We start from the raw sequence: 19951 nt of genomic DNA on the forward strand, positions 1-19951 counted from the left end.
TCTTTGTGTTTTTGGTTGCTTTTGGGCCAGGGAATTTTACAAGTGGACTCTGAATTAGAAAACCTATGTCAAATTCTTGCAGCTGTATGCCATTTTGCCTGGCTTTCAGCTTTTAGCACAATGACCGCCATAGCTGTTAATATGGCATTAACCTTTCACAAGACGAAACTATTAGATGAAACTGAACAAGAAGCTCGATATAAAAGATTACTTTGTATCTCTTTCTTAGCTCCCTCAACTATTGTAGCAATTTGCACTGGATTGGATTTTGGAAATACAAATGATAGTTGGAGGGTTGGTTACGGAAAAGGTGTTTGTACATGGATGTTCAATAGCATTGGAATAATTGTTGCTTTTTATGTTCCGGTCTGCATCTCATTATTGGTCAACATCGTCAGCTTCATAATAACATTGTGTGGAATTGAACGAAGTAGCATATCATCAACTGTAACCAACTTGGAAAATCACCGCCCACACAGGCAACGATGCTTGATCTATACAAAACTTTCATTCATTATGGGACTCACTTGGATCTTCGGCATTGTTGGAGCTATTGTTCATAATGAAATCCTTTGGTACGTTTTCATCATCTTCAATGGTCTTCAAGGTTTCTTTATTTTCCTATCGTTTATTTGCAATCGTCGAACATTTAATATCATTGGATGCCTGTGTGCCGTAGAACGATCTTCAGTGTACGCTTCATCGCAAAGTTATAAGAACGCGAATCCAAAAAAGGATGTAAGTACGTAGAATGTCAAATCATCAACAAAAGAGCCAAGATTTCACATCAACGTGATCTTTGTCTCTTAATCTCGCTCAAAACTATTGCATATTGCCGTAACGACGATGCCACGCGATATATACATAAATTAACAATTATATAAGCAAAAAAGGTAATACTGTTGCATTTGGTAATATACATATATATATACACGAATTTGTGTATGGTTCTTACGTCGAAATAAAACACACGAACTTAGTTCACAACCATTTAGAATCACTTCTTCGACTAAATAATTCGAATTTTTAAAAAGGCTACAATGTTTCAACAATTTCTAAACCTTTCAATGTGATTTGAAAACTAAGTTGAAATATTATAACCGACTATTATAAATTCGACTTATTAAATCGAAGAAAAAATTCAAAATGGCTGTGCTTAAGAATCATATGACGTATGACCCACTTTGTGTAATGTGTGTTACACAGTAATATAGTTCGCTTCATTACGTATTTTGATTTTTAATTAAATGCATGACTGATGTGGTTTGAATTTAATTACATGTATCTAAATGACGGCAATGCAATGCTGTCCTACATTAAAGGGATTGTAAAGAGGTTTTTGTAAAAAAAAAATTTGCGTATCGGGGAGACTGATAGCATAAATTTTCACCATTCCAATTTTAAAATCAGACGTCTGTGGTTCCTGCAATTCCACTAAACTAAGTGTTTTATGACGTCACCCCTTTAACACATAAATATGATATACCATTTTTTTTTCATACTGTATAAAACGGTTAAAAAACAAACGAGTGCATCGTATCTCTAATACAACCGATACCATTGCTTTTACCGTGATTCATTTTAACAGGTAATCCTCGTTTTATGAACCAAATATTCATGATGTCAAAAATTGTTTGAAAATTAACACACGTATGAAATACCTGAAAATCAACTCCTCTCGTATGAAAACGTCGCTTCTTTTAATTCAAGGATTTCTCAAGGCTATATAAACTGAGACAAAAGTTTTTTTGTTGAAATATTTTTATAATCTTAAAACATCAATTAACACAATTAACCAACACAAATAAAATCATACTGGAAAAAAAAAAATAACAAGAAGAACAAATTTGTAATTTTAAAACTATTGTCACCGTTTCAAATTCTTTATTGTCTTATTTTTCCATTATGAATGGGCCCAAAATTTTGCAAAAAAAAAACAAAAAACCCCAGAACCATTCGCCATGCCACACAGCAAGTACAATCCAACCACAAGATGTAAAACTTAACGAAGGCTGTGGGTCTTGGTTGAGTTAAAATAATACGTGAACTTAATGGATTAAGCAATTTCAAGACAAATTCTGACATTAGATCCTATTCTTTGAAAACTCGATTCGAATTGTGGAGTTGACTAATGTGTTGAAACTCCTGCAAGTCAAGTCTGACCCAGGCAGACAAAGGACTAAATTCTGTGAAAATGAAATATAAAGGAGCACAATATCAGTTGACTCTTGGGGTTCGGACAATTAATATATAAGATTTCTGTGGATTTCTAGAGTAAAAACTGTTCTTTGGTAAAAATAAAAAAAGAAGAAAATATGTCACAGTCATGTTTCATTCGATGCAGTTTGAAGATGGTGTCGGTTCCTATACATTTTGATTTAAAGCAAACTCCGCATATTCCAGTCAGTAAGAGAGAGATTGCAGTACACGAAAGAGAATCAAATCTAAAATGAGACGTTTTTTTCATGTCAACAATAGGAAAGAATACTACAACACCCTATACTTGGGTTGAAAACATAAGACAATATCGTACATTGTCGCTAAAGAAACATGCTAAAATTCATATCGCAATTGTACCGGTACTTAAAACAGTTAGATATGAGGCATTGGATACACGTTTTCGTGGGAAGACTTTGGCTTTATGCGTTCTGAAACGACTGATCTTCTACATGAGTATATGGCAACAAACTTTAACATACAAAAAATTAATATTAAATATAGCCACATTAGTACAAATCAAAAATTGACAAGACAAGAAAATTGAGTTGCAAACAAGCAATGAACGTTGCTGGCTATTAGCTAAGTTGTATGAAAATTTTAGTAATTGAAAACTTTAGGAGCTGCAGTAGCTTTAATATTTAGTAAGAAGGGAGATAACTATGTATGCAATTGTTGTCAACTTAATGAGGAAATGCAAACTGGTGGACGAACAAGAGACAGACGAAAAAGGAAGGATGAGACGCAAAACTGTAAAAAATGAACTTTTATAAGTTGCAAAGCATCTGTCACTGTCCGGTTTCAAATGATTCACACTACTAATATTTATCAACTAAAAAATACAGAAATCATCTGGCAAGGTCTTTGTTGTACAATCCCTTAAAGGGACAGATTCGCTATTTTCGGGGGTTGATTTGAATTTTGAATACTGAAATTGAACTGGTGCCCTTAAAATTGAATTCTATTAACATTCTAGGTGATCGCCACAAAAATTGTTGAGATGGAGATCTTAATTCTTCAGCAAGCCTCTGTAAATCTCTTTAACCATCTACATCTACCAGTTCGTTATATAAGAAACGGAGGCAATATGAACTTTAGCAGTCAACCATCCAAGTTTGTTAAAAGGCGCATACAGGAATTAGCACATAGAAATACCATAATTCCCTCAACATAACACTCATAAGAAGAAACAAGCCCACTTTATGGTAAATTTAAAATATTTTCACATACCATTGACTAAAACAAAATATTACTGTGTTAGTCTTCAACTTACAATATCACCATTCTTTTGAATATTCTGTTTAGGCTTGGCTTTGGCTTGGTTTATAGGATTTTGATCGAAGATGTCTTTTTCACGCGCTTTCCAAAAGTTGGAATTCGCTTTTATATGCAATGTATTTTCTTTAACTTGTGGATCTGGGGTTCCATAATCCGGAGGATTAGCATTTGGATCATATCCCAACACACGTAACATTGGCGCTATATTAGCCATGTCCTTTACGAGGTCTTCTGGAAATTGTCCTACCCACTTTGATAAAGCTTGCACATTAACAGGTTTGATTACTTGATCTGTGGACTTTTCAGTTTTGGATAAAGAAATTCCACCAGGTTTGCCTACAAAGTCTTCATGATGTAGCACTGATTCGTTCCAGGGTATATGTAAAAATTTCAATATTCTGTGCATCCATATTTCTGGATGAAGCACCATTTGTTCATAATACACGGGCATACATACACTGGACCCCACTCGTATACACTGGGAATACATTGTGTCAACTGCCTGGTTCCATCTCTGTAGGCATTTCTTGGGGTTTTTAAGGTCAAAACCTGATATTGTGACTTTCCGACTAATAACGGAGTTCACTACAGCTCGACCATCTCTGATCATAAATAGGAATTTGGCATTAGGAAATATGTGATGCAGATATATAGTGGATTTTAAAGTAAAGGGGTCTTTGTTACACAAATGCTTCGCGGCTGTTCCATGTTTGGCAATTATTTCCAAGATAAAACTTTGAACCGCAGAATCCATTATGTCACTGGTGATTCCCGCTTCTGCAAGTCTCTTTTTCTCCGTCGCAGAACGTTCCCATTGCGTCCTCATACCGAGGATTCTAGGAATAATACGAGTTTCCTCTCCACAACGGATCTCCGGGTGAGCATCAAGTAGTGCTCGCATCAAGGTTGTTCCACTTCGAGGAACTCCTCCAATAAATATTAAAGGCATAAATTCATCATACGGAATAGCTCTTTGGTCCGAATCATAGACATATCTCGTCCGTTCTTTTGGGACCATGTAGAGTTTTGGACCACTCTCACAAGGGTAGGCAAGGAATAGCATGTACATCAAAACACATAACGCAATACACGTAAATAGCAATCTTTTAGACGAACTTGAGCGGAATAAACCCATTGTATCCATTAGCTTCCAAATAGAAAAAATAGAACGTTAAAATCTAGTCAAACAAACGAACACTGATTACACACTAAAAACGAAGTCACGATTTATGATATAAAATCCGAATTAAAATATATATATTTAGTTGCATATCCTTCCTTTATCGATTAAAAGCTCGTATTTTAAGCGGTGAAATATATTCCAACGCGTACACGAGACCAATGGTACAAATACATTAATCTGTTAACGCGCTTCAAGAGACAACCACCTTGGTACTGGTTAAAACTTTTAGTGACGTTAACTAATGTAAGAAGCTAAAAAGTAAGTTCCATGGGCGAAATGCAATAAAATGTCTCTACTGGTAAGAATGAAATTTTATACTATGATGTAGATGCTTCTGTCTTTGATTTCTCGCAAACAGGGAAGCGGGGTGATTCCGAGTATTTAAAATGACTTCATATGTAAGGTTATAATATATACTAATCACAATTCTCACACCAACTGATTCACAGTAATTCCACGATTTGAAGATCACAATATTAGAGGATCATATACAATTCTGAATGTTCTCCTTTCAATGTGTGAAAAAACGGAAAAATGTGTCGACTAGAATATCACAAAAAAAAAAACGATCACAAGTTACATATAGCTAAACTATGGCCAAGCAATCAGGGCGAGTATCACAATTAAAACGAGTGTTAAAATAATATATTGTCTGGTACTTTGTCAATTATCAACACGACCAATCATTTTCCAATGAACCTCTTTTCCCCACTCTCTCGATACAAGCACGACAGGTTCACAGTAGACTCGAAACGAGTGTAAATAACATCGTGTTGCTGAACATCACAATTAAATAAATATGTATTTGACTATTAATAACCCACATCTGTCAACAACATTGTCATTTTTTTTCAAATGTTACGGCGCTGTGCACTGATCGAGTTTGTATTTATGACACAGAATAAATAAAATCATGGTCTTATTTTCACGTGTCCATTCTCTGCAAATAGAAGAATTTGGCATTTATAAAGGAATAGATACGTTCCCATCTTCACAATGTCATGTTATTTCGAACTGACATCATTAGGCATTTTGCTAGTATCACTGAAGTTTGAAAATGCAATGATTTGGTTGGATTGTACGCTATCGAATACAACCAATCAGTGCCCTCAACCTTCAAGTATGTAAACAATATGCATAATGTTAATATAGTTGCTGTCGGGGACCCTGATTGGCTATATCCGTTAGAGCACAATCCAATCAAATGCGTTTCTGATTCAAGAAAAGTGCCATAAAGGAATTGTTAAGAGGTTTTGTATGCGTATCTGGGACACTGGAAACCTCCTTACAATCCCTTTAAGAAGACATTGTGAAGATGAAGATTTCTCAAATCAAACCTAAATAGTTCGATAACATAGTACGTTAATGATTGTGTTGCCCTGACCTTAAACGCATACTCAATACAGGACTAATCAGTCACACGATAATAAATAAGATAATTGAAATATTTCAAGGGGTAAGACTACTATAATTGACATAAAACAATTCTCATTCCTCAAGAAAACATTTTACGAAGATGGGTTTTCGCTATCAATCATCATATATCAGTTTTTTAGTGAAGCAAATAGCAAATCTCCTTGGCTAACATATTAGTTAATATTATCTAAAACGGCTCAAGTTGTTCACATTTGCATAACAGATAATATATATAAAATATAAAGATAAAACCTATGAAATATGGGTTAGTTTTCATTTCATTATACCCCATATCAGACGTCAGACTGGCAATTGGCACAATTATAAATGATATAAGCTTTAGTGAATTATTTGAGCTGTGTATTTCTTTCAAAAGTAGTGTTCACACATCAATATCTTTATCATTCCGAAAGGAAAATGTCAACAGATAGCAGTTATTAATGGTGTGCTCACAATGCATTAAATAACCAATTATGAATTGTAACAACATAAACTCTCGAGAGTATATATCTACCAAATGAGCTCATTATAATAGCTTTCAATTGCATTATCGTTAACCATAGCATTTACAGTTGGGAATTAAGTGACATTTTAGATGTCTTCTTCCCATTCCATTACCCCTTTCAAGAGCCCTGATCGTGATCTTTAAATATGTACTATTTCGTGATTTCAGGTTGTTTTCTCTGCAATATTTTTCATATCGGAGAATATAGCTAGACTGAATATGAACGACTTTAATAATTATTATCCAAATATTCCCCCCCCCCCCCCCTCAAATAAATAAAAATACCCTCACGTTGAAACCCCCTGTTTTCAAGGGATTCAAAAGTATGTTAATCGGGTAAATTTCATCCTGCATGACTTTGGCAAGAGATGTTTCAGAAAAACAAGAATTTAACATAACTTCCTATACACATATAGACCAGAATTTACTAGAAAATCTATTTTGAATCCCACTAAGGATTGTATTATTGAAATAATCAATAGCTTCTGTCATATAAATAGTAAGATGTGAAAAATCAATTAACTGATATCATCAGTGGAGTCTAACTTATTTAGGACCATAATTCTTATTGATGTTGGCTGTGTATGAGTAACAAAACTTCTGACAGAAATGATTCTCCAATTTGTATCCGTTGAATATAGAAAAATAAAACAACCTAAAAACACATGACTGTTGTTACTCAGAGTTTCACGCTATACACATATCATGATGGTGTTGTATCATACAGCCTAACTTTGACATTATAAATGCTTTCAGAACAAAAATAAAAGAAAGAAAATTCAAATAATTCAAATAATTAAAAAAAGTACCTGCTATGTTCATTTGGATCACATGGTTATTAATCTAATGAGACTCCTTCAGGAGTAAATCCTTCACCAATTGATATACATCACGTTCATTTAATACATGTATCATTAGTCTAAACCATGTTGGTTGTCTGGTTGGACTTCACTGTACCATTAGAAAAACACAATCGAGTTGACCTCATTGAAAAGGGGGTAAAAAAGAAAAATCACCAACAATTTCAAACAACATTTAAAAATTCACAAGGTTAAACACGGCATGTTTACACATACACACTGACATTTAGAATTTTTAAAATCCGCCTGAGGTTAATCTAGATCGCCATACACCTCTTACAGCCTAGCCATTTAACTAGCTTTATGTTGGGCAAATTGTCGTGTCTCGTACGATGTTCCAGAATCAAAACCACTCTTTTAACTAACAATGATTGAGATAAAATCAATTGTTTCAGCCTATATAAGTAATCCAATTCTAGGTATAGAAAAGACTTTACAAATCTGATTTCTTCACCAGCTTGAACATTAGTGCTGGTAAATAGTTCAAATACGGTAATATTTTATAACGTAAAAGGCACGAGAGAGCTTCACATAGCGTTCACATTAACGACAGATCTTCAATGGGCCACGATTCATTCATATTAAACCTGAAAAAGAAGATGTTTAAGGAAATAAAACGACAATAAATGTATATATTTTTAGCACATATGCAGGAAATGAAACATATGAAATTTATCATGTCAACGACAAAAATCCTAATTTTGCTAGTCTTAGTCCGAAACACAAATGGAAATAGATTTAATATAACAATCTCGTGAGAGTGCGAAACCCATCTCGAAAACATGGTCGTTTTTTTTTTTATCTTGTAGCCAGTTGATACCTGTAAGGGATTCTTTGAAAGAATTCGTTATAAAAATGGTATTTGATACTTGAACAACATAAATACAAAAATTTGAATTTTTGCACTAATTGCAACAACAAATCATCCAGACTTTGCATTTAGAGTGAAATGTAAAATTTTAGTAAAATCAATTCATACTCTGGACAAACTCGAGGTCTTAATTTTTACAACCTATTTCTGTTTCACCTAAGAGAATTGTGAAGATATCGACACATCATTAGAAAGTATAAAAGGCATGATAATAGCGGATTATTTGACACAATACCCAATTTGCTCGAGGCTAATCCTTATCACGTGCCATATAAGGAACATATAATTTCATGTTATAAATCAATCATTTTTTGTTACCAGAGACAGATATTATCTGAAGATTACGAGAATCTTTCTTTTCAAATCTTATTGTAAATTACACTCTGACAGCATATACATCATATACTTTGCCAGGTGAAAGTGTCAGTGTTGCGCAATCCATAAGGACGTAATTAACTTTATAAAAAAACCTTAATTTTTATAATATTTCCCCGTCCAGATAGTTTGCTTAATTTGCTTATACAACTTGTCATCCTATTGGAAATGAAAATATATCACGTCAAAATACGCTCACTTCAGCAAGCGGTTGCAAGGTAAAACGGAAGAACTTTCTCACTCCATCTTCGTTTTTGTCATATACCTATACAGTGACGTATAGGCCTAGGGGTTGGGCTAAGCGATCGTCACAAGTAGAAGTTTCAATGAAAACTGTGGCTGTGCGGAAAAGCATCAAAGCGATTGCCACACGCGATGTTTCATGGTCGCCACGGAAATTTGCAAAGCGGGAAGACGATATATCCCATCAGAGGTCTACAGACCTGACCTTAAGTTGAAACAATAGTCACTTGACCCGAAAAAGAGGGTCACTTAATATTTGTTTTTGCGATAATATTCGCGTTCATTCTACGTTAAATTACGTTATGATGCGATAACTGCTCTGGGAATTCGTCTGTGGTTTGATCCTAACTGAAAGAGTAATTCGGTGTTGGTTCGCGACATTTAACTCAAACCTCTCGAGAACTCCACATTAATATTACCACTATTCTAAGAAAGAACATTTTCAGAAGACAACATTACTAATGTAACTTAAATATAACTTATCCCACGTTAAAAGATTTATATAAATTAATAAGCGAAACCAAAGATTCCAAATCCAACACCACAATGGCTTCGAAATGTGTCCTTAATATGTGGCTTGACGAGATGTTCCAAGGTAAAAAGACAAATCTTTCAACGATTGATAGGAGAATTCGTGCACAGCTTTGCTATAACATTACCGAGCGAACAAGGTGCTACGTAACACAAATTCTATTTAGAAATGGTTGGTGAATTTTGAAATTCCATAATAAAATCAATAGATCATTTATAAATTCAATACATATACTTTGTAATAAATACTGGCAAAGGCATAGACAAAGGGGCAATTATCTCGATCGGCGTGTTAAGTTCGATGACCTTGAATAGGTCAACTTCACTCATAACCCCAGTCGACCCAGCTGTAACTGGGTACGGATAATCCAGGAAAGATCAATGCTAAGAGGTTGATGGCAGCGGTAGATATGCCTGAATGGTGTAAAAGAATTCTAAAACAGTTCTCTAACGAGTTCTCGGCTGTCGCATTCAGCAACTCTGTTCCCGTAAAGCTGTAGAAGAGCACTTGCGAAATTTGCATGCAGGACAAACATAGTCTGAAAACTATGCTTTTTGTTATTTTCTGCCTTTTCCCACCATTTCGATGTACTGAAGAGCTGTAACTAAAGACAAATATAAAGTTTATTATTTATAACAAAAATATGTTTTTTAACCATAAAACCTTCTCATTTTAAATTATTATTGATTAAAACACCAACATGTGTTTCAAATATATGCAAATTCGGTCATAAATTGTGTATCATGTAAAGTTTTAAAACTCAATAGTTAAAATGCAGCTGTCCTTGAAAAAAATTTCTCTCACTGCACACTTTATGGCATTGCCCGTCTTTACCAGCCAAATTAGGTGCAGAAGAGCACTTATGATAGAATTTTCAAAATTCAGAAAGCATTTCTGAATAAAAATACATGAAGGCAAATACCGTATTTCAATTAAAATCACTAATGTGATTATATGGGTTCCGATCCTAAGCCGCTACTGCTACAGATCTATTGTTTTGTGGTGGAATTCAAAATTCACAAAGCATTTCTAAATAAAAAATACATGAAGGCAAATACCGTATTTCAATTAAAATCACTAATGTGATTATATGGGTTCCTATCCTGATCGGCATGTGAAAGTCCGATGACCTTGTCTTCTCTCATTATTCCAGTCGACCCAGCTGTAAATGGATACGGATAATCCGGGAAAGATCAATGCCAAGAGGTTGTTGGCAGCGGTAGATATGCCTGAATAGTGTGGAAGAATTCCAAAACAGTTCTATACTCTCAGTCTCTTATGAGTTACGTCATTTAGTTATAGACAGCGGCATTCAGCAACTTTGTTCCCTTAAAGCTGTAGCAGAGCACTTCCATGCAGTTTGCAACATCTACTAATCGATGTCATTTTAAAGCCGGTGTAATCTTAAAGACTCTGCAGTGGGAAACTGCTGTACCTAGCTGAGAACCTCTAATAAACCATGAAAGTACGGCAAACTAAAAGAAGTGTATAACCTTACTTCCAGTCACCTTGGGCTACCCACTCCACTGCCGTCGATTTTGCTTTGTTGCATCAGCATTTGAATAAGTGGCCCATCAGAAAAAAATATGGAAAATATGCAAAAGGAAAGTTGACATTAAAAAAAAAGGGCAACTAGAGGACCGAGATATTATTCCAACTTAGATTTTACAATCAAATTTAAAGCAATCAGATTTTAAAAAAAAATGTCGTCTGCATATACATATTTACAATCTTTTGCATTTTTCAAGATGGTAGCTTCTGCCTTTTTTCTGTCTTTTGGCCAGTGCTTGAAAGCTGCAACTAGTAATAAAGTTTATTACCTATAACAAAAATAGCTTGCCAGGCAAGGTAATATACGCCCACTGGCAGCTTTGATTTTGAACATAATATTTAGCAGTATAGTAACAATCACCAGTATGAAATATGCAACCTTCAGTCATACACTTCTTTTGAACTCTTTAGGGCGATACTGAATAATATTGAGTATGACTTATTGCCCTAGTTCTTGAAAACTTGTTCAATCTGTAGCTCGTGAAAACTCTAGAAGACAAATATTCAATCTTCAGCGCGGTAATGAATAATAAAACCAAGTTTTGTCAAAATTTATGAGCTACAAATTGAACGAGTTTTCAAGATCAAGGGCAATAACTCATACCAAAAATTTTTTCAATTTTTCTCATTTTCAATAGGCTTTATCCATGGGTGATAACAAACACTCAAGCCACATTTCCTTAGAATCCGTCAAGAATTGTGACTTCTAGAGTGTTTACAAGCTAAAAATTGAACGTGTTTTTAAGAATAATGGCCTTGGGTGATAACCAGCATTCAAGCCAAATTTCATTAAAATCCGTCAATAATTGTCCCTTCTACAGTGTTTACAAGCTAAAATTTGAACGTGTTTTCAAGAACAAGGGCAATAACTCATACTAAATATTTTTCAATTTTTATGTTTTTCAATACGGTTTATCCATGGGTGATAACCAACACTCATGCCAAGTTTCGTCAAAATCCGTTAAGAATTGTGTCTTCTGGAGTGTTTACGAACTAAAAATTGAACGCGTTTTCAAGAACAAGGGCAATAACTAATACTAAATATTTTTCAATTTTTCTGATTTTTGATAGTGTTTATCCTTGGGTGATTACAAACACTCACACCAAGTTTTGTCAAAATCCATCAAGAATTGTGCCTTCTAGAGTGTTTACAAGCTAAAATTGAACGGGTTTTCAAGAACAAGGGCAATAACTCATACTAAATATTTTTCAATTTTTCTGATTTTCGATAGGGTTTATTCTTGGGCGATAACGAACACTCATACCAAGTTTCATCAAAATCCGTCATGAATTGCACCTTCTAGAGTGTTTACGAGCGTTTCAAGAACAAGGGCATTAACTCATAGTAAATATTTTTCGATTCGTCTGATTTTCAATAGGGTTCATCCTTGGGTGATTAAAAACAACCATACCAAGTTTCATCGAAATCAGTCAAGAATTGTGCCTTGTAGAGTGTTTACGAGCAATTGTGGACCGACGGACGGGCCGACCAACGGAAAGAGGTGACAGCAATATACGCCCCCCATTTCATGTGGGCGAATAAAAATATGTTTATTAACCATGAAACTTTTTAATTTTAAATCATTAAAACACCTGTACATATGTTACAAATATTTGTAAATCAGATGATAAATAGCATATATACACTTTTGATGAATAAAAGTTTTATCTACTATAACTCAATAATAAGAATGCAGCTGTCTTAGCAAAACTGTCTTTACTAGCTTAATTAGATGCAGCAGAGCGGGATGTAAAACTCGATTCCTTTCATTTCATTTCTAAAAGAAATTGTTGTTTCTTTCAGACAGTTGACCTCTATGCATTATTTACTGTAACATTTCAATATTTGTTTAAAAATTGTCAGTATCTTGAAGATCAAACATAGTTATCACCAAAACCTGTTAAAGCTAATCACCTACTTCCTGTACAGATATAGTCTATTTTGTAACTTAAACAATATTTCAAGGTACAAAGTACATTTTTAGTTGCACAATATGTCTTATATTAAACATAACAAAACTATAACAATGACTCAAGTTTGGCATCTAAGGCAGTGTAGCATGAATTCAACAATATTATTGTTCTCAAAATATCTTACTTTTCATAGAAAGAATTTATTATTTTGAGTATATTTAGTTAAATATTCACAGCTGTAATTACCTATTTCATTTCAGCCACCTATGCTAAATTCAAATCTGACATCTGGTTCAACAGAACACCGACCAAAAAAACATTAAAGTTAGAAGACAGACAGTTAAAGATTGCTAACAGACAGTTGAGATTGAATAAAATAATGTGAACTAATGAACTCACAATTGGTTTTCATTCAATTGTTGACAAACCTGAGGTTGATAGACATTTAAGGTGTCACAATCACAAATAATATACTATTCATAAAAAGGATTGTAAAGAAGTATTCTAAATTTTACAGATGCTGATAACATGGATTCTAATTTTCAATCAGATGTATGTGGTTCCTGCAATTCCACTTGAACTGAGTGTTTTAGGATGTCACTATTCACAAAAGACCCTTCGCTAAGGCCCTGTGCGATTAGTGACAATCCCTTATAAGTATACCTGTTCAATATAATTATCCTGATAAGAATCAGTATGATATCAAACTGGTTATTACATGTTGAGTCTGCTCCATTAATAATAATTTTGTACTTCATGTAACAATTTTGTGGTACATTAGCTTATATAATGTGCTTTAAGCTCTCTAACGAAATAATAGTTTTTTTTCCCTATTTTACCAATTATTCCACTTACACTTAAGCATTTCAATTTGTTGTTAACATATCAAAATATTGTGTTAGCAGCTTAAGTTAAGAATTAAAATCCTCCTTCCAAAACCTGTTGACCATTTTGTCACTTTCTGTTATCAAATTCAAATGTTGTTAATATCATGTTGTCATAAGACATAATGAATGATAAATTATTCCATTGAATTTTTCAGTCTTAACTTTCACAGTACACTTTCGTCAAATTTTTGCAGGAGAAACTGATGTTCAAATATGATTTTGTAATTTAAAAGGATCGCAAAGAAATTTTTTTTATGTGAATCTGGGAAACTGATGGAATCAATTCTCACCATTCAAATTTTCAGTCAGACATCTGTGGATCCTAATAATAGGTTTTTGATGATGTCACTTATTGCAAAATATGCTATTATAGCACATTCTTAAAAGTAAACATGCACATCCACAGCAATAAAAGCAAATTATTGCATTCATTTGAGCACTTATTTAAAACTTTTCATTACAAGAAAGAAAAAAAAAAAGTGTAAGCTTAACTGAGGAAATTTATATTATAAAGATTTCCCATAAGGCATGTCATTAAGAATCATTAGAAATACATTTAAAGTTTAATTCAAACCAAATTATGTTAGGCAGTTTCAAGGATATTTCTTTCATAATTCAATCTACACTGTATTATAATACCGTACAAACAGTTATAAATTATTATCCTGCAAATTTGTAAGAAAAGATATATATCATTAAAAATCTGTACTGTTCAATTAAATTAGCAGTTAGGTTTACCTGTATTGTAATAAATGCTAATGATTAAGATAAAATTACAGGTCTAAGCCTAGATATCATAGAATCATTAGTGGCGCCAGCATCCTGAGAGTGTGGGTACAGATAGGGGAACAGACTGACCAATGGAAAGAGAACTATAGAGGCTGAAATTAAAATTCAGCAACTCTGTGGAGGCGTGTTGTTCATAGCCTTTCATGGAGGTCTGAAAGGATTCTCCTCAGAAAATTTTGGAAAAAATTATTTGATTAAGTGCATTCTGACACATATTCTTTGGCAAAGTTCAACATCAAATAATCAATTTTTTTAATTTTGTTTACAAAAAATTGGAGGTACAATTGGGGGTGCAAAGATTCATTTTGCCTTTCGCAGGTTGACTTTGAAATTGTAAGGAGATCCTATAGGCCTCTAACCTTATTCATCAACACATGTATGCAAATGTTGATGTCACACGAATTGACTGAGGAAGTCATGCATGTGATTGTGAGTTATTAACTTACAGTTCCACAAACTAAGACTAATGACTTCACAAAATTGTGTTGTCTAACTGTAATCTGTCACTATGTACCAACAGTGAAAGCTTTATTAACTACAGTCTGTCTTCTTATTTAATCCAATGGAGTTATTTCCCTTTGAACAACAATAAAAAAAATCTGAGCGTGAGGGTAAGAAGGAACTAAAAATCCCAGGAAAATGCTAATTTTTATGTTTCTTTTGAACTCTATCCCTATCAGCGTTCGTATACATACCTCTTATCAAGTAACATACATTTCAGGCAAAACGCCACTGGATTTCAAGTCAATTTGTGTTTTTTTGGCACCAGACGAATTCCTCTTGTGAACCCATTTCCAGACGTCACTTTGACCAAAAATCAAATTTGTAATATCGTGGATTACTTCCCCTTTTATTAAATTTCATAGAAGTACTAAAAATTTTCGTAATTTTATAACGAAGACGCGTGAATGGTCAATAATAAATGTACTGTCTATTTTTTAGTCAAGGATATAGAGCAAATTATAAAACTGCACATACGGTTGCTAATTTGTAGCTGAAGAAAAAGGAAAATGATTTAGAAAAAAATAATTACTCCCGAACTCTCCTAAAAGAAGAGCGGGTTTGGTCAAAATATTATTTCAAGATGGCGGAGTAAGAATTTGTTTATGATATATTTTTTTGTTTTAACTCATTCTAACCAATTACAAATTTATATAAAGTACTTGTATTTTTTACCGAAAATCATTTATCACTTCTAAACTTGTTGATCATTATGTTTGAACTCAGTGCTTGGTGTAGGTTGTTTTAAGAGATACTCGCAATGCTTGATAATAAAACAGATTTTGTGTCCTGATAATACTATCCACCTTTCTCCTAACCCCTCCCTCCCTCCCCCTTTCCTTATTCTTTTTATCTCAATTCAACCACCATAAATAAATATATCGTTTTTAAAGAGTGTCTTTTAATTTCATCTGAAACGGCCATGATATGTGATCATTATTGTACATTGAAAATTTTGTCCTAAACCTGAAAGAGTTTTTTTACTTTTGTAACAGATGGTACTCTCTTCATTCATATCGAAATGAGTTCAAAAATCTTTTTGTGATATGTATGATGATGAAAATCTTATGATTGAATTTGTATGATATTTAAAACCATATTGTAAAAGACTTCACACACATTACAATAACTACCCATACCAGTGCTGGTATCATGATGAATTTTGATCTTGATATTTTGATATCTTGCTTGCAAAATCACCCTACCTAACTGCATGACTGTGTGGTCAAGCTAATGAATTCAGCAATTAGGTCAATTGACTACCTTTGAAATTAAAATGAAAATTTTTTATAATCTTAAAGATTATTTCTTTCAAATTTGTTAAGTGTATCAAACTACAACTTCAAGATTTTTTGCAATCCTACAAAATATGCTTATACTTTCATTTCAATTAATCTTCATGTTTTTTATAAGCCGACATTCCAACAGGGAGATATATACTGACTTCACATCTGTCTGACATAATGTAGCAAGTGAACGCGATAGTGACCACAGTTTTTATCTGATTTTTTATCAAATTGAGTATGTAGGTTTATTTGGGTACGATTCGACAATTGATTTCAACCCTTGATACACTGAAATTATGTTAAATTTGGCTTGCGAATGCAATAGAGACTAAGGCTGGATATTGATTGCCAAATTGAGATCGATTATCGATGGCAAGCTATCATTCAATATTTAATTAATAATCGAACTAATTGAATGGGAAATGCTTGTACATGCTAATTAAAAACATGGCAAAATACCAAATTTTATGGGTGATCAAAGTATATGCTTGTTTTGATCAGTTATTATAGTTTATTGTGGGTATGTTATGTGCTGAAGGGAACCTATGTGGAAGAGATAAAATGTAACTTTGTCATATCATTGATTATGAAATCTAGTCATCCACTTGTTTCTATATCAGATTTTTATGAGAATATGGTTTTATAATAAGTTAGCTTATATGATTATTTAATGTTTAAATACATAAAAAATTTTGATATGTTTTCAGATTGCAAGAAAGAAAAATAAAAGATGCTCAAATGAGAGCAACTATAAACCAAAAATTAGTAGAGACTGGAGAAAGAGACAGGTCAGTTGTAGGAAATCATTTTATTCTCCTAGCTAGTGAATTGTAACAAATAATTACCTATGAGTCAGTCATTGATCTCAAATATGCTACTGATTTTTGGTTTTTAATATTTTTTTTTGGACATAGACAACAGCTCTTTTCATTCTGCTGATAAGTGTTTTCAAAAAAATTGCATTTAACTCTTTTAAATTGTGGTAAAATTTGGAAATGGCTTGTTCAAAATTTGCAATACGACCAAAAACAGTTCCTTAAAAATCAAAAAACATACATAGAACAAAAAAGCCCAACCAACTTTTATCCTTTTGTAAAGTTGGCAGTTTCATAAAAGTTAAAATCATCATTGATAATTGGATGTATTTTATTTCTTGTAATTTTCTTACAGATTAAAGGAGTTGTTAAGAACTAGATTAATAGAAAGTGGCTGGAGAGATCAATTGAAATCTTTTTGTAAAGGTTTGTGTTTTTAGTCCCAGAATGAACATCTTGATATAGTGAAATGACTCTAAAAACAAATCAAATTTTTTGTCTCATTGTAGCAGTGATTATCCCTACTCCTTGTCTAAGTTCCTGCGAGAATCACAATTTTGTGATTGTGAGCTAGGTAACTTCCGATACTTGATAACTTTGACAGTGCATTCAACTTAACCCAAATGTCTCCTTGTTCATTAATATTGGCTTTGGATCCCCAGACTTACGTTGCAAAGTAATTTTTACTCATGAATCTTCGCAAATCTAGCGCCCGACTCCCGTCCATGTTTACAATCCTTTAAAATAAAAGGAGCTATGGTATGGCTAAAAAATCAAGTTGGTTTTGACAAAGATATCTGAAAAGGAGGCATATGATGCTTATTAAATTTTAATAACATCTGCTAAGATTATAGGAAAAAGGAATTTGTCTTTTCCTTTTTTAGATGTTGTACAACAGAAAGGTCTAGCACATGTTACTGTTGATGATTTAGTGGCAGAGATTACACCTAGAGGAAGAGGTGAGTATCACTGGGAACAGTGACAGTGAAGAGGTGGGCTATGGCAGCCAAGTCCTGGATTCGGCCCCCACTGTCAAATTCCTTATCCCCTTCTTTTACAATTGTGTCAATTAGTTTACATTTGCCCTTTAGAACATTGAGTGTGTAGAAAAATTAAAAAACCTCATATACCCTGCACTTGAAGTGATAGTGTATGACAATATGTGACGTTACTTGGTAATGGCGCCTACACCAGCCACTGTGCTTCAAACATAAAGGCATAATAGGTTCCATAACTTGAAGAGTTTATTGCCTAATTTTCTGAGCTTTCAGACTACTAAACCTCTCATCTGTTAAAAAAAAGTTGATTCTCAAACATAGTGCAGGAAGTTAAAATGGTGCTTGTTAAGGTTTTACCTTGTTGAGCATTTTGTTGCAATTTGCATGTACCTGTATTTTGTAGACTATCATATCAAAATATAAGAAAATTATTTCTGTGTTGGGTCAATAAATTTATTGTTTTTGTTATTTCAGCCTTGGTTCCTGATAAAGTAAAAGAGGAATTATTACAAAGAATAAAAATGTTTCTATCTCAACAAGCCAATGCAACTAGTGATATTAAATAAACTTATTAACATGTACATACTTATATAGCTTATTTTTGTATGCTTTTACAAGAGTTTCTTTAAAGGAATACTACTCCTTAGAATAAACATAAAATTTTCAAACTTGGTCAATAAGACTATATATTCATCAGTTTGGACTTAACATGACTAAAGTATAGAACCTCTATATAAGATGATATATCCATTAAACAAAGTTATATATTGAAACACTCTTCAAAGGATGTTTCAAAATTATTAAGTTTTTAGTGAATTCTTAGTTTTATGGATATATTGGATTATAGAGGGATTCTGTTGTATAGTTATGACACCAGGCAAGTCCACTGATGAATGAAGACTCATTTTGGCCAACTTAAAAGTTTTCATTTTTTGTCACCCTAAGGGGTAGTATACCTTTAATTAAAGGAATATTCTTTTGTCAATATCAATCTAATGAAAAGTAGATTAAAAGTTTCTTTTTGTGTTTTCTGATATTTTTCATCTCTATTGTCATCTAACACGTATTCTACTGCATTCTGTTCTATTGATACTGTTTTTAACCAATCAAAGCATGTTATATACAAGCCTTTTTTGATAATATAACGAATAGTATAACGAATAGTGGGATATCTGTCATACTACTCTACTATGGATTTTGCTATCCCATAATTGGCTTTGTAATCAAGAAACAGGCTCTGCTGGACTCATTTTGATTGGTTAAATGTAACATGTCTAGAACAAGATTGTGGTAGAAAACTTGTAAAATTACATTGGAGACAAACAATAAAAGAAAACAAAAAACAGACATAATAGTTATCTAATTTGAATTAGATAGTATCAATATTTGCTTTTCCATCTGAAAGAGCTCTTTAAAATCAAACTTTTAGTTCCTCTACAATAAGATAAAATTGTAAAATTGAAGTTTAGACAATGCAAATATTTTGACTGTATTACTTTTGTGTTAAAGAAATTGTGAATAATAATTTTATATATTTTGAAGGTTGAACACAAAAAAAGTGTACCAATATCTTGGATCTGATAATAGTAGAAATATCATTTTTCATTTTTGGTGTTTAATGAGAGCTTACCTTCTTAGAAATAGTCAATAACTCTTAGTACATTCTTAGAAATAGTCAATAACTCTTAGTACATTCTTAGAAATAGTCAATAACTCTTAGTACATTCTTA

The 19951-nt window shown here is 33.0% G+C and overlaps 3 protein-coding genes across 3 annotated transcripts; 2 read left to right on the forward strand and 1 right to left on the reverse strand.

Annotated features, from left to right (window-relative positions):
• Window positions 1–300: 300 nt before the first annotated feature.
• Window positions 301–630, forward strand: LOTGIDRAFT_58438 (hypothetical protein; the record flags this gene model as incomplete). Its single annotated transcript, XM_009057909.1, has 1 exon — window positions 301–630. A coding segment is annotated over one exon (330 nt), but the record flags the coding sequence as incomplete, so codon positions are not given.
• A 2629-nt stretch (window positions 631–3259) lies between these two features.
• Window positions 3260–4513, reverse strand: LOTGIDRAFT_190158 (hypothetical protein; the record flags this gene model as incomplete). The annotated part of the gene is made up of 1 exon (XM_009058061.1): window positions 3260–4513. One exon carries the CDS (start codon window positions 4511–4513, stop codon window positions 3482–3484), a length of 1032 nt encoding a protein of 343 aa, XP_009056309.1. The 3' UTR covers window positions 3260–3481.
• Window positions 4514–17134: 12621 nt separating this feature from the next.
• On the forward strand, window positions 17135–18787 carry LOTGIDRAFT_119940 (hypothetical protein; the record flags this gene model as incomplete). Its single annotated transcript, XM_009058062.1, has 4 exons — window positions 17135–17196; window positions 17579–17649; window positions 18108–18182; window positions 18696–18787. Coding segments are annotated over 4 exons (300 nt in total), but the record flags the coding sequence as incomplete, so codon positions are not given.
• Between the last annotated feature and the right edge of the window lie 1164 nt (window positions 18788–19951).

Source organism: Lottia gigantea (assembly GCF_000327385.1).
Source record: "Lottia gigantea unplaced genomic scaffold LOTGIsca_32, whole genome shotgun sequence".
Classification (NCBI taxonomy): domain Eukaryota; kingdom Metazoa; phylum Mollusca; class Gastropoda; family Lottiidae; genus Lottia; species Lottia gigantea.